Here is a 21,433-nt window from a genome sequence, read left to right on the forward strand (position 1 = left end):
ATCGGTAAACTTCTGATCCGAACGATTCTAAATCTACTTGTCGAGAAATACGAGTTTTGGATCGGGCAAACCGGACTATTGAATCGGTAGCAAATTTTACGAGTTTGATCTGACGACAGTGACGAAAATAGCATCGGAACGCGGAGCAGGCAATTATCGTCAATCACATTAAAAAAAAAAAAAAAAAAATAGAAAAATACACTTCGACGAGGTCGAAGAACGTGGAATCCAGACGAAAGTTTCGACGACCAGTTGAACGAAGCGGCGAGTCGAAGAGAATTCCGCGGTTACGCAGGCCTCCGCTGCGGCAATGCCAGAAGCGACGAACGGTCGACGGGATGAATTACGACGACAGAAACCGTCGGCGTGCACCGTCGCAAGGATCCTTGCGTCGGAATGATGTCATTTGACCCTGACACGTCGAGTCGGCGAGTACCGGTACTCGAACGCGCGTACTCGGGCTCTGTTGCCGAAAGGTGCATGACACTGCTCGCGTTTCGATTGCTATTGGTTCCAGCGGAAAGATTGTCGCAGGGTGTCGCGGATTTTCCCCGCCAAACTGCGAGAGCTTATTCTGAGGGCCAGAAGAAGAAAAAAATGTTACATGAAGTTTGCGAATTATTTGTGAAATATTTGCTTTGTTACAAAGACATAATCAAGCATAGATACTTGGTATTCTACCGAGTTTCAGTATTTCAGTCATTTCCTTTTCTTTGCACGAGCTTTCCTGTTTCATTTTACTGGAAATGAGTGTTGATCTTAACACCGCTCGGCTTTTACCTATGGGGTTTTAATTTTGAAGCAAAATGTTCACTCGACCAAAGTGACTTCACACGAAGAAAATTAAAAATGCAACGAGATACTGAGACACTGAGACACTGCGCAGAGCAATAAATTCAGTTTTTCATCAGATGTCAAGCTTGTATCCGAGCAGAAGTACATCACTTTGAAATGAGACTTCAAAAATAGCGAGCAACTATTTATCATGATTTGTTTATGTCTCCTTGACGAAGCGTTAATTCGCAAACTTCGTATAACTTCGTAAAATTTTTTTTCTTCTTTTCGACCCTGGAATAAGCTGTCGCAGTTTAGCGGGAAGTATCCGAAGACACGTAACGCACGAAGAAAGGATTTCCCTACACTTTCTTCGTCTTGGTTCGACGAGCGAGTGCCGAGTCGGTTGCTCGAGTAATTGACCTTAATTGTTATGTGTTTCTTGTTTAGAAAGAGTCGGCCACCGATTTCGATATCTAGGTCACTGGCAGCTTTTCGTCAAATGAGAAACTTTACCCTCGGAGATGACTAATATTTCCGCGTTTCTTTGCCTCTGATTTTATAGACGTTCAATTCCGTGGAAATTTTCTGTAAAATTCGCGACTAGGATTAGTCGCGAGAATAGATGCGGCGACGCGCAATATTGCAGTCTGAGGTCGAGAGTCTCACGGACGTTGGTTGGCCTTACAGCTTCGAACTTGCTCGCACGTCGTTCCGACTCGGCACGTCTCCGTGATACAACACGCCGCGAGATCGAACGAGACGGATCGTCTTCGATGAAAGGAAATTCCATCAAGATCACGGACTCTGGATCGCGCGTCGCTGTTCAAACGGCGTTTAATGTTTCTGGCAACAGTCGAGCGAGAACACGCGCTTCGATCCGAAAGAGCATCGGTAGAGATTTCTATAATCTCTCCTCGAGCCTCGTCGATAGACGAAAAGGCAATATTATTCTTCACCAAAGACGAATGGCGACGAACACAAATATTTGCAAATGCAACAATCACGCCCGCGTATCGATGAGAATCTAATTGCAACTTGTATCTAATTTGTTCGACTGAGAGGAGGAGCTTCCGTCCTATGAAAATACCGTCGGGAAGGTATTTTTAACAGTCAGCGAAACGCGATCGAAAGAGGAAAAGGCTACTCTCGCGCCGACTGCTAAAACTTCTAAATATAAGAACTCGCGCGGCGTACTGTATTTGGCGCACGCTTCGATAATTTATTTACCGAAACGAAAATAATAGTCTTGTTTACATAGGATTTTGCCAACTCGCGGTGATTATGGCGCCAAGTATATCGGTGGGAAACGTGACTAAAGCGCTTGATATTAACCGGGCCACCCTACCGAGAGGAATAAGGTCCGCTGGGAAACAAAAGGCGGCTGGTGAAACGTGCCGAGAAACTGGCCAACGGCGCTCGTGCAGTTGAAAACGCTGTTTACGCACACCGATCACGATCTCCCCGTGTCCATTTTTCCATCTTCCCGGAAGGATTATTAAACCGCCGGACCTTCGTATCCCGTCGAAACGAAACGACGATCGGATGAAGTCATCCTCTAATTCGCCTTTTCTGTCGCGCGAATCTACGCCGAAGAAATAATAACTGAACACATTTCGAATGGAACGCGTCGAATATCTTTTTGCCATTTTTGGATTTTTTTTCTTTTCAATTGGATATTTTTTTTTTTTTTCATTTGAATTTTTTGAGGGATATTTCTATAAGAGAAGAATGACAACGGCGTGTTACGCTGCTTGATCCTTGAGTTTAGGAATCGGAGATTATTTCGCGAGGCGCCCTTTTCGAATTTTCCGACTCTGCCGACAGGTTGTGCGGGGGTGGTAAGGGTCAGCCAAGTTCAGGCCTAGATCACAGGCGCGCGGCGGCGCAGCTGCGACCCGATATCAATGGTCGAGGAAAATTGCACGGGTTAAAGGGCAAAAGGCTAGGAGATTCGATGGCGAGCGAAGCCGTGTTCCGAGCGTATGTGTGTGTGCGCGCGCGCGCGCGCGCTTGTATCGGGCGTACGGAGCGTGCGCCGTACGTGTGCACCAACACACGAGGGCCGAGCGGAGTGCATGCCTGCCGGTGTGATTGACATCAGTAAGTATGCCATGGCCGACCGCTCACAACGTGCTGCTGGTACGAACGACTGCAGCACTGCCCACACTGCCACGTATTCGCGCGAATACATCGACCGCCGCGCTGTGTAACAGCGCCTGTGTACCCGTCCCCCACTCTTCCTAGCCTGCCTAGAAGAAGAAAAAAGAAAAAAAAAAGAAAAAAAGAAAAACGCTCGCCAGAGAAAATCCTGCGCTGCCAACGCGCGCTGCTCTCCGTCCCTGGAAAGCGCTCCTCGCGCTCGCGCTCGATTTTTCGATCGAGCCTCCTCGACCACCGCGAAAAAACCTTCGCCTCTCCTCGCGCAACTACGACCACCGTCGTTTCATTCTGTTCGGCCGTTTTCCCGGCTATCTCTAGGTTGAAGGAACGAACTGGGACGAATCGAGCCGGAGAGTGCACGGTTACGCAACTCGGTATAACAGGTGGTACCGGGAGGAAATCGTGCGCGACAGACGCGATTGTTTGTTTCTGGGATTATCCGAGAGGGATAACGTTTTACTCGGGCAACCCGGTTATTTTCGGATCGGAGTACGTAGTTCGCACGGCGGTGCTCGCGAGGATTGTTACGATTGTTGGAAAACAGAGCGATCAGCCTTGGAAATGGGAGCCCACAGGCAATAGCGAATCACTGAGATTTTCCGATTTTATTCAACCGATTTACTTGCCTCCGCGAATTTTTTTTTTTTTTTTTTTGAAGCTAGCGAGACAGTCAGAGTATACGTGTCAGGGTTAAAGGTGCACACACACACACACACAAACACACACATGCGAGCGAGCGCGCGCGAGGAAAGCCGTGCTTCATAAAAGCGCGTTCGACATCGATATCGGAGTCAACTGCGCGCCATTCACTTCGTCTATAAAGTCTATGTACCGGCGGTATCGGTATAGGAAATTTAAATTCCATTACGTTCGTCGCGATCGTAAGCCGGTTTACCTAGCCGACATTCCTACGCACAAAGTTACTACACCGTGCAGCTAAAATGTAAAAGTTCATCATTCACGACGATTTGTTGCGCAACGTGGCAATCGCGTTAATTGACAGCGATAACGACGCGCTAATCGGGAGGCGATTCTCTCGGTTTTCGCGGCCGATTTGAGAGAAGAGGAAAGAAAGAAAGAAAGAAAGAAAGAAAGAGAGAGAGAAAGAATCGCGCGCGTGCAGCGACACAAGCGGACAGCAATAACGTGACACGCGTGACGTAATGTAACCCTGTTCCACGAAGGACGCGTGGTTTTCACCAGGTTCGATCTTCCTGTAAGATGGTATCGTTTCGCCCGGCAAACCGGTATCCGAAAACAGCGAGGACGACGGTAACGCGAGGGACCAGGGGAGAAGGAAGACGCAGAAGGAGGATTCGATGTCATGTGTACGATGACGACGTTCCACCGCACAAGGTCTCCTCTGGTACTTTTACTTTCGTCGGATAAATACGTCCGCACGGGGGAGAAGAGGAGGAGAAGCTGGTTTCCTAAAATCGGACGGCTGTCGCCACTGATCGTCAGAACCGTCAGGGCGAGAAACTTTCATCGAAAAGAACTTTCGTTACTTTCTTATCGGCTATCACTGACCACTCGAAACCTGTACCACGATGCCTGTAAATTTCTGACACGTGCTGGTCTCCAAAACAAACTTAATATACGTGTATTAAAAATTGGAAACTGACTTTTAACATCATCAGAGAATAGTAGCTGAATATCGGCTTTATTGATATTTATTATATAAATTATAAATTATAAATTATATAAAAATGTAAATTATAAAATTTATATAAAAATATAAATTATAAATTATATAAAAATTATATAAAAATATAAATTATAAATTATATAAAAATTATATAAAAATATAAATTATAAATTATATAAAAATAAATTATATAAAGAGAATAGTAGATGAATATTGCCTTTATTGATATTATATATATATATAAACAAGAGTATATATATATATATATATATAAAGTATAATAATGCAATAATAATTTTAATAAATTTTGGGCAAATATGTGGTGTCGTTACGACAACGACTGCAACTAGATATTCTGTGATGACTTTAGTATTGCAGCACTGGACTGTGGACGTATCTTGTTCAACCGAACTTGAGAGTGATAATTACACATGAATAAACTTTGCGTATATCTTGTAGAATCACAATTGGACATGAAAACTGTACTAGTTGAAAGTTACACCGAATTAATCGTTTCTAATAACCTGAGAATTAAACCATTTCTTCTTGAGAGTTGAACTGTTTTGTTAGATTTTGTTAGAACAACGCTGGTACAATCTAACCAATCACATCTAAAATGACGAGCCGTTTAATTGCTCTGCTATAGGTTCATCTAGAAATGGTAAATTAAAACATCGGTAAAAAACGATCGACGACAAACATAACAGACTTGCGGGTCAATCAACGTCTTGATCTACGTGATGTTTCTAAACGTTAATTGGAAATATTCAAAATAATGCCCAACGACTAAGTCGAAGCATTCAGAGCGCAGGAATGCTCAATTAATATGATTTTCCTTTGCATCACAGAATATTGTAACTTTCTCAGTCACGTTTCTATTCCCAACAGTATTATATTTCTCTCGAGAATTTTTACTTTTGCACAAGTTTTCTAACTTGGAATGCTGGATTACTGTGATCTTGCTTACCGCGGAACTGTAACTCGAAAACGGAATGACGAACAAAGTACGCACAGCACTTGACGAGAAGCTCAAGTTGCAAAGTTGCAAGCAAAAAGACATTTGACATTTACGATAACGTGTACATGGCCAACGATACTCTTCTCAGTGGCAAGATGCGCAACAGCAGTGGTCGACACGCACGATCGTGTGCGTGCCGATCGAAAGTGAAATCGCAGCAGAAGAAAGAAAAAGAAAAAAAAAAAATAAAAGAAAAGAGAAGAAAAGGTAACGCACGAAGGAGAAACATCGTCTTCTCTCGGCGCTCGATCTTTTTCTTCCCCCCCGGTTTCTTCTTTCGAGACGCTTACGCAACGTAGACAACGAGGAGAGTTTAATCGGCAATTTACGCGAGCTCTTCCGCGTCGATCCGACGTTACATATTTCGTAACCACGGTCCGTGTAACTTTTAACCATCGATCCGCTGCACCGATCCGCGGCTGGGCTAATTAAAGGCACCCCTCTCGCGCCGCGGCAATTAATCGTCCGGATCGCGCTTTCTTTTCTCGCCTCGTCTCGCTCCATCTCGAAATCCCTCCTCCTCGCTCGGACGAGATCGTCCTCTTTCGAACCAGCCTCTCCGAAATCGTTCGTTCCCGTTCATTGGTCTTCCTGCTACCGAACGCCGCTCACGCCCCGGGTGAAAGTTCCTAATCTGCAGAAAATGTAAAAGTCGGCCGATTTTTAAGCGATTTTTAAGTCAGAACTTCGCGAACGAGCGATATGTCTCGTCTTATCTTCGAGTGGTCTAGTCTAATCGCAGGGTCGAAGAAACATCTCGATTGCTGCGATCGTTCGTTTTCGTTCCGAAGTTCGGCTCGACTGGCGGCCAGACTCGAGAGAGTGAAAGTCCCCGCGTGCACGCGTGTCGAGTTTTTGGCATTGGGCGTTTGGATTGGAGGGCCTCGGTTGGTATCGAGGTCACCGGTGCCACCACTACGGCACCGCAACTTCGGTGGATCGCGTGGCCCGCACAACTCGGGCTGCCCCAAAAACTTTGGGCTGTGCGAAGCGTTCACTTCGGGGCTCCCGCGCGTTCCGATCGTCTCGCCGTCTCTTCCGGCCCGGTCCTTCGCTTCTTCGTCCACGATTCGACTCCGTTTGGTCGGCTCGCGAGTGAATCGTCCCGCAAGTTCGCCTCGCAAGTCTGAAAATCGCTCGCAGCGACGATGAATCGTGCAGTGACGTCGAGTACTCGGCGACGATCGTCGATTTTTCGGCCAAAGTGAACACGTGTGCCTCGAAGGATGGAACGAGTCCGCGTGAATCGATCGTCGAACGGACTGTTACGTGCGTTTAATCACGGGCGAAAGTGCGAACATTCGTGTGAACGAATCGATCGATGATCGTTGCCGCGATCCAGTGGCCCAGCGTGAAAGAGGATTGGATATTTCGATAGTAGAGCTTCGTCCTCTAGTGTAGTAGTATACCATGTGCGCGAAGATGAGTGTTCTACAAGGTCGTCACATAGGTAGGACTCTTGCTTTAAATCTTTCGTGAAAAAAAAATTCTGTTTTGTATCCGTATCGTTCAAGGGAAACCAATTAACAAAGTAGCTTAATCGAGATGTATAATGACACAACTTCAGGAGAACTAAACTATCCTTTGATATCAAGTTCTTTTTTTTTTTTTTTCTGCAAATCAGGGAGAAGCTTCGCGAAGCTTTAATTCCCGAGCTGCCAGTTTGTCCTCCGCAGGTCAATAACACTGCAACTGCGATTTCACAATTGCACGCTTCGCCAATTGCGAATCGTTGGTCGGAGGAGGCACGAGAACGATTCTCGTTTCCGCGGAGAACGGGGGACCAGAGTCGACTGGCTGGGGATCGGCATGCGATTTCGGTCTCGCGGTCGAGGAACGAGATATTAATTACGCAATCCACGACTTCGTTCTGTACACTTCGATCCCCCGAAAGTGGGTTACGAATCCAGTTGAGAAACTGGAAATTAATCGCCGCTCGAAGGCGGAAGCGGCCCGCGAAATTCGAACCCGAGATCGGCCCAAGATCCAGCGAGATCTCGTTGCGCAAACGAACGAAGAGTGTGGAACACTCGCGGTGCTCTTCGTAGCTTCGTAACGCGCCGACGTTTGCTCCAGATTGCAACAGCAGTCGGCAAGCAACTTCGTTGCACGTTCATGGCGTAACGAGTGAACTTCATGCGCGTTTTATACATACGCGTATAATATAATTTCAGCTAACGCGGTTTTTCACGGACTAGCTGGAATATTTCCAGTGGTGGCTTGCTGCTGTTTCGACACAACGCCGAACGCGCGCGTTGTGTTGCAACGTTCGGAAGCAGCTATGCGCTGATCCGACGATTCGCGTACGCTGAAACCAAAGGTTGGTTGGCCAAGAGTAGCGAAAAACTCTCTGAATGTGAGTTTTTCTTCGGAACGTGTCCACCGTCGATAAAAACATCAACAAGTTTCCTCGTGTGGGACCACGAAATTCGCGAGAATCGCTGTCGGCGATTACGCCTCGAAAATTCTCAGCTCGGGGCCGGCTGAGTAAGTAACGAAGGCGAGTAGGAACGAATTTCGACGTTTCCACTCGCCGCTCGTCGGACTTATGACACAACGCGGCAGAGCTTGCCGTAGGAAAAGTAAGGTAAGGCCAGTGGTATAATAGAAACTTTCACTGCGGAGGTTCAACGTACCGGTGGCTCTCCGACTCTCACTGGCCGTTCTCACTGGCTTGCCCGACTCACGAGCATCCGCGAGACACGATTCCTGTCGTGTCCCTCCTGCTCTCCAACTCTTCCTCCTTCCCTCTCTTACTCTCTTTCTTTCCTTCTTTCCTTCGTCCTCTTTCTGCTTCTCCTTCACTCTCTCGTTTTTTTTTTTTTTTTTTTTCTTTTCTCTCACGTCGTGCAACGTGCGCGTTACGATCCACGTAAGATCCACACATTAAGAGGGAATATTTATAACGTTGCTCCACCGTCTCGTGGAAACGTCGGAGAAATTTCTCGATGGATCTCTCGATGGTGCGTGAGTAAGCGGCCAACCCTTTGCCGCTCTGACTCTCCTTCGCTAGGAACAGCCAACCTAACTACCGATCTACCGGTGATACGTGCGTTCGAGAACGTTCCTACGCGATAATACCGTTTCCTTACTCCGGCTTGTCCGAGATAATGCGATATACGCTCGAGGAAGTCTCTCTCTCTCTCTGTCTGTCTTTTTTTCTACATCTACAAAGAAAGTTCGGCGAACCCAGTTCGATCGAGAATCGTGTTTTCGCAAAACAGTCGCCTTTCTTTAAGATGTTCATGACTGCAAAGAAGCGACAAACATTGAAAAGTGTAGAAGCTCTTCTTCAACTGTCGTTGTTGCATCGACATTCCCGTTTCCCTTGCCACGATAAGCTCGAAGGTGAACACGGGTTGAGAAACGAGTGTTCGCGCCCGCGAGTGCCCAGCTTGATAAGCGACGAGCCGCTGTTTCGAATAACGGCACCTCAATGGGTCGGTGATAAAGCACGCGTGAAGCTCGGCGCTCGATTTTTCACACGTTCGACTCCTCCCGCGTTCCACGAACGACTCTGCAAATAATTTCTGCTGGCTGCTAGACTTCTTAGGGAAAACATTCTGTTAGGTCTGTCCTGCGAGCAAGTAATTTTCAACGACAGTCTCGAAATTCATTTCAGCCACGATATTAATTAATCGATCAATGCCAAGATTCATATCCCCGTTTCTCATTCTTCTCATTTTTCTCCGCAAATTTCGGTGTAGCACATTTCGCGCCAGCTCGCCGACTCCGATTTCCTGGTTCGTTCGAAGGCAGCCGAACGTTGTTTCGTCCGCGACTCATTACCATTGTCAAGAATTCGTTTCCTCGTCGTGGCACGAAACGCGAGAGAGAACCAATCGCGTTTCGTTGGCCAGGATATTTTGCTCGAAGGAGAGAAAGAGCAACAGAGTCCCCCACCTCCCACGGGACAGGAGAAACAAAGAGCCGAGAGTCAGACCGGCGGATCGAGTGGGAGGGGAGCGGTGGATCTAGGATGTCATGGCGTGGGAGAGTCACTTTCACCGTCAGCGGCCCCTAGCAGCCCCGTTCAAATCTAGCCGTGGCACATGAAATTACGCCGGTTTCTGTTTCGCTGGATTTCGCGACGATGTTACCCGCTCCGTGCTCTCTTGCACGATGGGAATCGAGCAAGGTTTCCTAGTTGGAGACGCCTCGACCATGCTTTGACCATGTTTCTATCGTTTGCAACAGTAGGGAGCGAATTAAACGAATGAAAGAAGCTGCGTCGTGTTTTATTTGAATTTACAAACCTCGAGACAAATTTGCAAACCTTTCCGTTGACATATTTAACGGAATTTATGTACATTTGTAAATTCGTAATTCATACATTTGAACACATTTGCAAACTTAATTGAAGAACGCGTTGTTGCGATGCAATTTTGCAAGCCGGTGATTTCCACTTACCGAGGCGAAGCGTCGCGAGATCAATTGGCAACAGCGCGTTAAATCCCAGAATTGTTGTTCTCAATTCTTCCATCTTAACTTGTATCTCCTCGGTACGTCTCTGTTTACCTCTCGAAGCGTTATGCAAATCAACGAACGCTTTGAAATTCAAATTTCCATGTGTGTATGTACGGCACAGTCTATTTTGAGTCATTGGTGGGCGATTGAATTTTTTTTGTAAAATCTCCCATATCGATGTGCACTTCATTCAGCCGCCGCGCAATGAATTACGCAACTTCGCTTCCTGTTGAGCGATTACGTTCCTGCGTTACGACCGCCAGGAAACGGATCGACGAAAATAATTACACCGGTTTACACGGCAACGCCGGCGAGGAAATATCGACGATAAGTGAGAGAGAAACTGTAACACGCGATCGCTGCGAGATCGATCGAAAAAGCATTTTTACTTTCCTGTTATGTAAAACGAAATTTCTAACCTTTCATTTGGTTACGTAAGCGGCGTGCCACGGGCAGGCTAAAACGTTACGCGCGCGCGTGCAAATATTGTTGCATGCATGTTTTAATCAAGGGGGGGGGGGGGGGGGGAGGAACAAACTTTGAACAAAGACAAGCAGGAACTTTGAAAATATTTCGGGCATGAACGCGATATTTAATTACGAGTTATTCAACTTTCGGTCGCGTGCAGAAATAACGAACGGCGCGACAAATAGAGAATGACTTTAATAATAGCAAAAGTGAGCGTCGTCTTGCAACTTGGTGGTCTTCACGTCTTTCAATGTCATTGACGTCGTTAATTTTGTCACGAAGTCAAAAATCCTGGCTTCTGGCGCCAAATTTTTCTCAAGCATTGTTGAATCGTCGATCATCGATCCCGCGAATTGTCGGAATAGAACTAATAACGTGTTACACAACTTTCCAATTATCGAGCGGACTTGCCCACCGTTCAATTAAAAACCGCGTGGTGGCGACGAAGGAAAAGCATCGGCGAGAGAAAAGAAGAAAAAGAACGATATACACGTGTGTATGTGTGTGTGTGTGTGTGTGTGTGTGTGAAAAGCTCTAGCGATCCCTCTTCCTCCTTGCGACAGCGTCGCGTTTAATGAAGCAAATACCACGAGTATCGGGGTGAAGCGCGAACCTCGAAAAAGCTTGGCCGAGATAGCGAGAACTTGCGTGGCTTTGAGCCCCGGCAGAGAGCCGCGGACACACAAGCGACGTGTGTGTGTGTGTGTGTGCACGGCTCGCGTGTACACAACACAAGATCGCCGGCGGCCTCTCAAGAAGAGACCGTAGGTTAGTGCATTGGCTGCACTTTCCGTCTCGGTGTGTGCATGTGCACGCCACAGTGGCGGCAGCTGCCGGTCGTGTGCATGCATTGGTTACGCAAGAATAGTAGCGTGTGTGAGACTGCTGACCTACATACGCCAGGGAGCAAGGACCCCGCTGCACCACCACCTATACCCGGTTTAGTGCCGCTCGCGGCGAGTGTGTGTGTGTATGTGTGTGTGGTACGCGCGCGCCGGCGCACCCGCGCACCGTGGATGCGCCTTCGTCCGTGTGGACGGTGCATGTGAACGCCATCTGGCGTCGTGCACGCTCACCACGCACACACTCGCCCACGTGGTTGGTTGTGAAGCTGGCTTAAAGCCCCGTTCGCACACTCGCGACCTGCGCCGCAACGTCACCGATTCTTTTCGATTCCGCGTATTCCTAGTTTTAGTTTTCCTTTCCTCTCTACGTGATCTCAAAACGTCGATTTCAACCTTCGAAACCTTACGCACGCGTGCTTCAGTCGCCATTTAGATCAGGGCTTTTCCAACTTTTCCCCTCCCTTGCTCGAGCAAATATTTTCGCGACCCTGGATATATATATATAAAGTAGGAATACGAGTCGAAACATTTGCCGATGACAAATAAGGAATGAAAATTTACTCGAAAACAATTCTTTGGCATACGCACAAACATAATTTCACCATGCATTAAGGACAAAGTCAAATATTCGTATCAGTCTTCCAGTTTTCCTAAGATTTCTGCCAAAGTTTAATTACGCCTAATAACCCAACTCACACTTTCAGAAGCCCTGATTTGGATCACGCGTGAACTAATCGAAACGTGCAATAAGTTCGCGTCGATCGGTGCATCAGGTATCCAACTCAATAATAATACTCCTTGCAGATAATGATAAATCGCTGCTCTTACGTTCATTGCCAGTAAAAACGAGAATTTTACGGCTTCACGTGAGAGAGGTACTCCGTGACACGCTGTGGATCGTTTTGATAAACCCGATGTCGCCTAGAGTCGTGTAAACACGATTTTTTCGTCCGCGATCGTTAATCGACGAATAATCGGATGCTGGCAGGTGATTTCTCTTGGCAGAACAGGTGTAAGGCATCAAAAAAAAAAAAAAATGATGCTCAATCACGTCGATGCAATTCATTTTTACGAACGTTCCTGACATTTGGAATAGGAGATCTGCCAGATAGGGATTAGGCGTTAGCGCAAGTACACGTGTACTCTGCTGTCGCATGCCAACCGAGCGATTGCGCAACAGTTTCATTAAAAATGTTTATTAGGTTACTCTTCAAGCGACGTCTGCGCGTGACGTAAGAGGTACGTTTGAGCCTCGTTTGAGAGACGACACACGGAACATCGCTGCCGCGTGAGACTTATCCGCGGAGGATTTTCATTTACCCTTCGCGTCGCCTGTTCCCGTCTAAATTTACAGACGCTCGATACCGATCGTGCGCGACCTCTGGCTCGCAACCAAGCCGCGTTTCCTACGCTCGGGCTCCGGCGAATAATCGCGTGTCGCTGATGAATCGCGGCGAAGGAACTTTCTCTGTCGCGTCAAGAGGTACTCTTTCTTTGCAGTAGCCAGCAATTTCTCCGATCCGCGACTCCGAGATTCGTAGAATCGAGCCGCGATTTCACGCCGTGAATCGCGGGACGATACGATCGATCGTGAATACCGAGGGGACGAGGTGTACGAATTGGTTCGCGGGAAAAAACAAAAGGAAGAAAACGAAATAACTCGATTACGAGCGCAAACAGGCGTGGAGATTAGACGCGAAGGCGTGCAAGTGCGCCTAATCGCGTTTCGCGCGGATGGAGCGGCAGTGGATGTTCAAGAGCGCGGCAATTTAACGCAGAATATCGATCCCTCCACCCTCCCACAGTTATCTGCCGTTTTCCGTTTCGTCGGTGCGGACTCGATTATAGGAATTAGCCGAAACACGAGCAAACGCGGGGAAAATCCCACTAGGAAGTGGAGAAAGCAAGCACCCTGGCCCAAAAGTGCCAGAAAACATAGGGAAATCGCTTCGTTGTTACTTACGATACTCTATAATTATGCGGCGAAACTACGCTCTCTACAAATATATAAATATAATAGTATATAACTTATACTTAGTATATACTGTAATAGTATCATATATTATATGTATAATATATAATATATAAATATAATTATAAAAAATATATAATATATGAATATAAATATAAATATAATTATAAAATATATAATATATAAATATAAATATAAATATAATTATAAAAATATATAATATATGTGAATATAAATATAAATATAATTATAAATAAAATTATAAAAATATATAATATATAAATATGAATATAAATATAATTATATAAATATAAATATGAATATAATTATAAAAATATATAATATATAAATATAATTAGTAATAATATATATAATATAAATAAAAATATAACCCCCCTTAACGCAAACTAGGCATAATATCGAAATTTACATTAATTTCGTTTAAACAAACTTTGGATAAATTAATATTTTTCGAAATTGAAAGAATGAATAAATTAAAGCTTCTTTAATTATACAGCTTATTAATATCATTATGAGAAATCGTAACGACAGCAGTTTTCGAGCTGAGAAACACTCTGTGAGCCATTATAGCGGCATTCCAGTGGCCAAGGAGGTTAAAAACGAATATTATTCTTTATATTCTTGACGCGTGTCTACGTCGTTTGCCACTGAAAGTGCAATATTTCCAGAATGTTTGCCGGGCAAACGAGGTTTCCGCGAGTTTATCGATAGATCGGCATCGAATCACATCTTTATGCGCCGCATAAGATACTCACAATGCAACGATCCAATTGTACGCTATTAGCTAAAGAGGGGTTAATGGCGAACTATGCGTTCGTCCGTATCAGCACGCATCTATCTACGTTCGCATTGCAATAGGCCGTTCTCCTTGCGATAGCCGGCAAGCGAGATGACTTCCAAAACGTTGATCAAGAGGATCTACCAGTCCGCGTTCTCGTACGAGCCACCAAAAGGGAAAGCCATAGTCTTTGAACCGTCGTATCGAGCAACATGCACGTGAAACAACGAGAAAGTTGCTCCTCACGTGACGTAACCTTCGTAACACTTGTCGCTGGTATCGAAAGCAGAAGAATTTTTTGGCGCCTTCGCGACAATATCGACGAAGCTCGCGAATGTACATTAAATTAAATTAAGTTCCACTTCCAGTAGCGAAAGTTACATTCGCGAGAATCGCGTAGAGAGATGTAACGGTCCGCGTTATAATAATAATAAGACGGAGTTGCGAACGTCCGAGCAACGTCGCTGCTTCAAATGACGCACGCGAAAGCTCCACTCGCGCAGGTTGACTTAATGAAGATGCTTCTCACTGCAAACGATCCTTTCGCTCTCTCTGTCTCGCTGTCTCTGTATTCTTCGATTTCTTTTTCTTTTTTTTTTTTTTTTTTGTAAAATGTTCAACACACGCTCGAGGCTAATTCTCTTTCTCTCTGTTTGATTTGCAGGAATTATGACCCTTACGAGCAGCCCGTGTGAGCTAGACAACATGAGCTTGTTTCAAGACCTCAAGTTGAAAAGGAGGAAGGTCGACTCCCGATGTAGTAGCGACGGTAAGAAATCATTTCTCCCTTTCCTTTTCTCTCTCGTTTCAACGACATCCATCCACCTACCCTTCCACCCTTTCTTCCCTCGCATCGCGCGCGAAAAACGATTTTTATCCCCCATTCGCGACGTGTCCCTTCGTACTTCATCGACTCGAGCTCTTACTAATAATACTCCCCTTTCATTTTTCAAACGATCAACATCCGAAGACCATGGTCTAATTTCATGTTTAATTGCATACAGCGTCGGATAGCGTTTCGTCGATAGGCAAAACGACAGTGTGGGAACAGCTTGTGCTTTCGTTTTCATCAGCGATCGTTCATCCCTGTCCGGGAAGTCGTTGTCACGAGAATTTCGAGAAATTCCTGAATCGTTGTCGGCGTTGCCCTAGATGTCTTTGACTCTGAAAGGTGTAGAGCGAGTCGGGGAGTGAAGGCTCGCTTTTTTTTGTAAAGAATTCTTACATCTTGAATGTAATCGATATTATAAAAAAAAAAAATGTATATATTTTTATAACGTTACAAACAGAGAGTTGAAAAATAATCGTAGATTTACAGAAACAAAAGAAATATTCATGATGGGTCAACAAAAACCTAAAACACTGGGCCATTTAATAGTTCGTGAGTGATAACTCATTTGTTTATTTTTATAACGATACGATAATCGCTAAACATTATATCAATACAGGAAGTATTCCAAAAAAGTGTATACCTTTTTTGGTAAAATGTTAGTAAATTATAGCTTAAAGGATGATGCAAGAAATGTTTGAGAATAATCAATTACACGCATTATGCATAACTTTAAATGAAAACGAGCAAGAAAAACGGTTAATACGATCAAGATTTTTCATAACGATACGACAATACATATCTCATTATAGAAGTGTAACCATAACCTCTAAACATTGCGTCAACACATTGTATTCCGATAATTTGATTATCTTTTTGGTAAAGTGTTGGTAAAATTATAGTTTAAAGGATGATGCGGGAATAAATTTTTGAGAATATTCAATCGTACACAACGTCAAATGAAAATGAACGATGAAGAACGATTAAAGTGGCTTGTGATCGAAATATAATACGCCACATTGAAAAACTGAAAATTGAAATTTGACAAACTGTATAATGAGATCGAGCCATAATGAATCTCACTCGAATCTTACCCTACGTTCGACGATGGTGGAAAGCCGAGCCCGAACGAATGTCAGAATTGGCAAGGTTAAAAGCGACTCGTAAATCTCCAATTGTCGAGCGGCGATCGTTAATTATAAAACGAGCAAAACAATATCGTATCGAGATTTCAACAGCTGTCGCAATCGTGTCTTTGAGAGAGATCGTATATCATTGTCTGACCAAAGCTCAGCGAGCGAGCGAGCGAGCGAGCAAGCGCACTTTTCTCGTTGAGAATATCCAGAACGAGTCATGAAAGTGGCCGTAGCGCAACGATCTAATGATTAGTTACCGCCCATAATGGCATATTCGATAGCCTCGATTTGTCACAACGTGCGTTTTCATACGTCGCGCTGTACAAAACGCCGTGTATAAAACGTGTGTATTTAATCCCTGGCTTTCGCTTTGGAAAATTATGAAAACGAGATTCGGCGATAGTTACGGGGGAAGCGTAAGAATTTTCGGATCGAGCCACCGCCGATCTTGGTGGTGGAGAAGATCTATCGCGCCTCTTTACAAAATGGACAAACAAAGTTTTTTGGATCGGCTCCAATGCAACCCATTGATCTTGCAACAAAATAGACGCGAGTTATTCAAATAATGGTGTCGACAAAGTTCACTCAGTGTTTTCGTTGCGCGGCACGCCGGTCGAGCTGCATAATTTTATCACGCATACCTCGTCTGAAGGACTTGGAGGCACCTTCGTCTCGAAATACAACCGCGTTTTCTAAAATAGTCAATTTTTTCTTTTTCTGTAACAGCCGTTTCGTTTATTCGCCGTGTATATTTTTAATCGCGGAGATAAAAATAAGGTGACAACGCGACGACGAAATTCATCTTCACCTTTAGACCAACGGCTTTCCAATTCGATCGCCCGGTGACAAACGATCTTCGCTCGACAAGTATTTAACAGCCAAGAGCGGAAATGCAAAACTAAAGTGAATCGACAGACCAAACCAACCACCGAGAAGAAAGAGAAAAAGAAATCAATAACCTTGACATAACGATAAACGGACATCGGGCAACAAGAGTGTCGACTTACCATCCCCCCCCCCTCCCCCTCCCCTCTCGAATTACCGACGCTCTTGATCTCTAACACCTATAACGTCCATCGCCATAAATACCCTATCCTATATATTCTTCCTGAAGATGCTCGCGTCCGGTTAGGTTCACCCTCGTGGACCCGTGCGTCGTATCGGAGAGTCCCGACTATGCACATCGAGTCCCGAACGCGGGTTTTTGTGTGATCGGTTAAGAGGGATCGGTTACCCCGTGGGGGTAGTTCAGACGTCAATGTGCTGCGAGGATGGGGGAAGGTAAGTTGGGAAAGAGAGGGGGTGGCGGTCGCCGGCGGCGTTGCAGCGTTGAGTATCAACCCACGCGGTTTTCCCGGACATGCACCGCTAGTTCGGCTTCGTCTGAACTCGTGCGAGCATGCGAAACAATCTTTCTTCCTTCGTCGTCGTCTCTCTCTTTCTCTCTTTCTCTCGCACCGTAGAAAATTTACCGAAATTATCGACGAAGCAAGGAGAATAGAGAACGATCGATCGTTCGCCTCTTCGGCGGCGAAAGGAATCAGCAGCCTGCGGACGTGTCGGTTAGGCTGCATCGATTTTTCAAACCGTGGGTCCGAGAACGTAACCGATACCAATGACCCTCGACCTACCGGCGATTAAAGGTCAGAGACTGGCCGTTGGCGGGAAGCCGAATCGATGGTAACGACGGTGAACCTGGATTGTTATTATGTCGGAAATAACGTCGATCGGAAGGGACGCGAGAGAGAACGCGCGCAGTCTCGCTCGTCCCACGATTCCCGGCGGCACGCGCTTTTTCTCTTTCTCTCTCTCTATCTCTATCTCTCTCTCTCTCTCTCTCTCAACCGTTGAGAGTAGACAGTAGTAGTTTTGTTCGCAAGATGACAGACGAACGAACCAGTTCCCCGTGTTCCGGGATCGAGCCGAGCGAGCCGCGCGTCTCCGAGAATCATTGATCCTTCGCCGCGAGCGGGGCCACGCGCGAGCAACGTCATACGCGGAGGAGAACGTGCGACGCAGTTGCACGGTGACGTGTGCCGACCGGAACGACGTAGTGCTTTACGAACGTAACAATATGGAAAGATTACACGGACGAGCGATCTGACAACTGGATCTAACCCGAGAGGTTCGCCGGGAACGAAGGAACGATCGACATCGCGTAATTAACGACACGTTTGATCAATGATTTTTTTCTTTTTACTGCGCGCGTGAATGTGCCGCGGCCAACTTGTTGCGGATTCTGGCTGGACGAAGTCAACAAGACACTCCACGACGCTTGGCTCTTCTCCTGTTTCGTTTCTTTTTTATTTTTCTCCGCTCTCGTTCTCTGCACTGGGGTGGAAGAAGACTCGACGTGACAGGGAATCAAGCAACGAGACAACAACTGTCGGATGATTTTTTTCAATGCTCGTGGTGGCAACCGCGAGCGGTGCCGCGTGAAGAAGATCGATGACTTCGGCCGCCGTCTGATCAATGACACGCTGTGTTACTTGCAGCTACGTCCCTCACGTGTTGTAAACGTTACGCGAACACCAATCCTTTCACGAACTTGCGAGAGAGTATGCGATCGAACGTATTTCACGCGTCTTGAACAGGAATTAACAATTTGTATACTTCGTTTGATAAAGGTTCGATTTTTCTTTTTCATTGTTGACAAGTGAGATCGAAAGTAACGAATGATCGAAGAATCAATCGCTGCAGAAACGTCAGACTTACCAGCGACCAATCGGTGAAGAGAATTGTACTTGACAAAGATCTCGAATTGTTCGACAGACAGAGAAAAGACATTACATGGAGAACATGAACGCCTACGGTGTCGGGACAATGAGTTCACCGCTGAAGAACAACCTGCTGCTCGCATCTTTCGATTTCCATCGCCAGATGGAAAATTGGAACTCACTGGACGTGGATCTGAGAATGCTTCAACGAACATCGTTCAACAACTTCCCGTCGTATTCCTATCTGTACCACCCATATTACGGTGCTTTCTCCGCGTCAGCCTATCGAAATTACCTCGACTTTCGTCATTTCTTCAGATCTCATCTGACAATGGCCCCGTACGCGATGACGAACCATCGATACTGCTGCTACGATTCGATGAATCGTTGCTCAATATTCGGTAATTCCGACTTTGAGCCGCTATGGTGAAGAGGAAATTTTAATTTTAATCTGTTTAAATTGGCTTTCGTCAAATCAAGTGGCTTTTGTCTCACGAATGCGTACCTATCATTAATATACTACCGGCTACCGTTGAAATTGCCGAGTAAAATCGTATTGTATCGGTTGTGTTCTAAGAGTCAAGCACGAGATCGTTCATTCGAACATCACACGATCATTTTCGTCGGTTTGATTAATCTCGTCGATGATGAATGAACTTCTCTGGCCGTCTCCTACGATTACGCGACACGATTACGTGATCAGAATCGAAACGAAACGATCGAAGGCGTAATTGAATGACCAAGAGGGGGGAGGGAGGGGCGGAAGAAATCGATTCCAAGCGATTCGAGGAAAGAAAAGTATCGAAACGAGAGGAGGGCGAATGAGAGACGAATGTAAACGAATGATCCGCGAGAGAACTGATATTCACGCAGCTCGGTCTATTAATAGATCGGTGGAAACTGGTAGTACCTAGGTAGTACCTACAATCACAGCTCGGCCTTGTCAACTGCATTCCTTCCTTGACCTACACGAGCGGCGGTAGTGTCCCCACATCCTTTTCACTAGATCCGAGCGCGCTCCGAACGAGTATTACACTTTCGTGTCGCTCGTGTAAATTGCTCTCGCCGCGAAATATCCTTGGAAGCCGCGCGCGCGTGCAATTACGGATGCCTCTCCTCGCACCCTGGGGCTCGCACGCTGCGGTGGGGAAACGATCGCGCGTCTGAACAATCTCGAAGTGGTACCACCGAGTCCCTAGCCTTCGCTGAATCTCGCGTTAAACGACAGGAGATATACATACACTGCCACTGTTAGATAGCCTCGAGACACTTTTTCTTTTTTTTCGTTCCGACGTGTTCGGAGGATTTGAACCTGAAATCGATTGACCGTGCGAAAAGGAAAAGCAGAGAGGATAGTGTGGATATACTTGATAAAAATCCATGATAAAATATATACTGGGTATATTGGGTTTGTTCTCGTGAGAAACAAAAACTCTGGTAAAATTGTTTGACCATTTGTTGAAATTTATCGTTAACTTTGTTAATGTTTTAACGAGGTTAATGATACACTTTAACGAATGGTTAAACAAGAGTTTTGTATCTCAATAGATCCAGACAATAAAGACACAGTAGAAAAGAAAAAGCAGAACAGGATATCGTAAGATATGGAATTCCATTTTCACCAATAACGTGCCACAAACTCAGTCGGTTGGTACATGGAGGGTGATTCACGTAACTTGTACACGTGAAATAATACTTTTAAATTAATGCGTCTAATGAAGAATTGTTTAATACAAAAGTTGTATGGTTCTAAGGGAAACGAAATATGGCGTATGAATTTTGGTTTCGAAAATTCCAAGGTCATAAATCGGAAAAACATTAAATTCCAAGTAAAAGAGTTTTAGGTTACTTTTGTCTCACGTAAACCTATTTTATGATAATTTGATCATCAACGTCCATGGAACATAACGTGTGGCAAGCAAATAATCCTAATGCTTTATGCAGTTTTCATCCTCGAGACAAATGATCGTCAAATATCTCCTTAACCACTAGATTTACAACCAAAATGAATTTCGAAATGCATAAAACATTGCTACGCCATATTTTCCAACCCTTGAAACCATGCTACTTTTGTATCACACAATTTTTCATTGGACGCATAATTTAAAAGTTATTTCAGGTGTGCAAGTTACGTGAATATCACCCTGTACAACAGGTATAAAACGTGAACGAAGAGTAAGAGAAACAAGAAGAAAGAGACGAGCAAAGCGAATAAAAGAAGATTCGATACGATTTCTAAACAGACACGAGCAACAAACTACGACACGCGTCTTTCGAAACGCATCTGTCAACGTTATAAAGCCTGCGGATTGACAGGCCACCGTGATAAGTGCTATTAATCAACGTGATGGACCACCATGCTTATGCACGATGATTAATAACATTTTCATGCCGGCTGGAAACACCGAAGACCAAACCCATTAACGCGAAACATCGGAGTTTGAGACTTGGGTTACGCTTACGATCGTAAGTCGAGCCCGAATAGTTTAACCAGTTCGAGCGAACGAATAAGAAGAAGAAGAAGAAGGAGAAGAATCTCATCTCGCGTAACTTTCATAATCCCGTGCGAATCGCCAGGCTGCAATAATTGTTATTAA

The 21,433-nt window shown here is 45.3% G+C and overlaps 1 protein-coding gene across 4 annotated transcripts in view; it reads left to right on the forward strand.

Annotated features, from left to right (window-relative positions):
• The window catches only part of LOC122538948 (hormone receptor 4), a 44,139-nt gene that overhangs the window by 5,699 nt on the left and 17,007 nt on the right, over positions 1-21,433 (forward strand). For 3 of the 4 annotated variants that reach the window (XM_043673467.1, XR_006308957.1, XM_043673469.1), the window contains one exon: positions 14,819-14,923. In XM_043673467.1, coding sequence (XP_043529402.1) covers positions 14,824-14,923 — 100 coding nt within the window. In that variant the 5' untranslated portion in view covers positions 14,819-14,823. Of the gene's footprint in view, positions 1-6,243; positions 6,249-14,818; positions 14,924-21,433 lie in introns of those variants that run through there. The other variant, XM_043673468.1, reaches the window with a different exon arrangement.

This window comes from Frieseomelitta varia, unplaced genomic scaffold (assembly GCF_011392965.1).
Source record: "Frieseomelitta varia isolate USP_RPSP 00005682 unplaced genomic scaffold, Fvar_1.2 scaffold_182, whole genome shotgun sequence".
Classification (NCBI taxonomy): domain Eukaryota; kingdom Metazoa; phylum Arthropoda; class Insecta; order Hymenoptera; family Apidae; genus Frieseomelitta; species Frieseomelitta varia.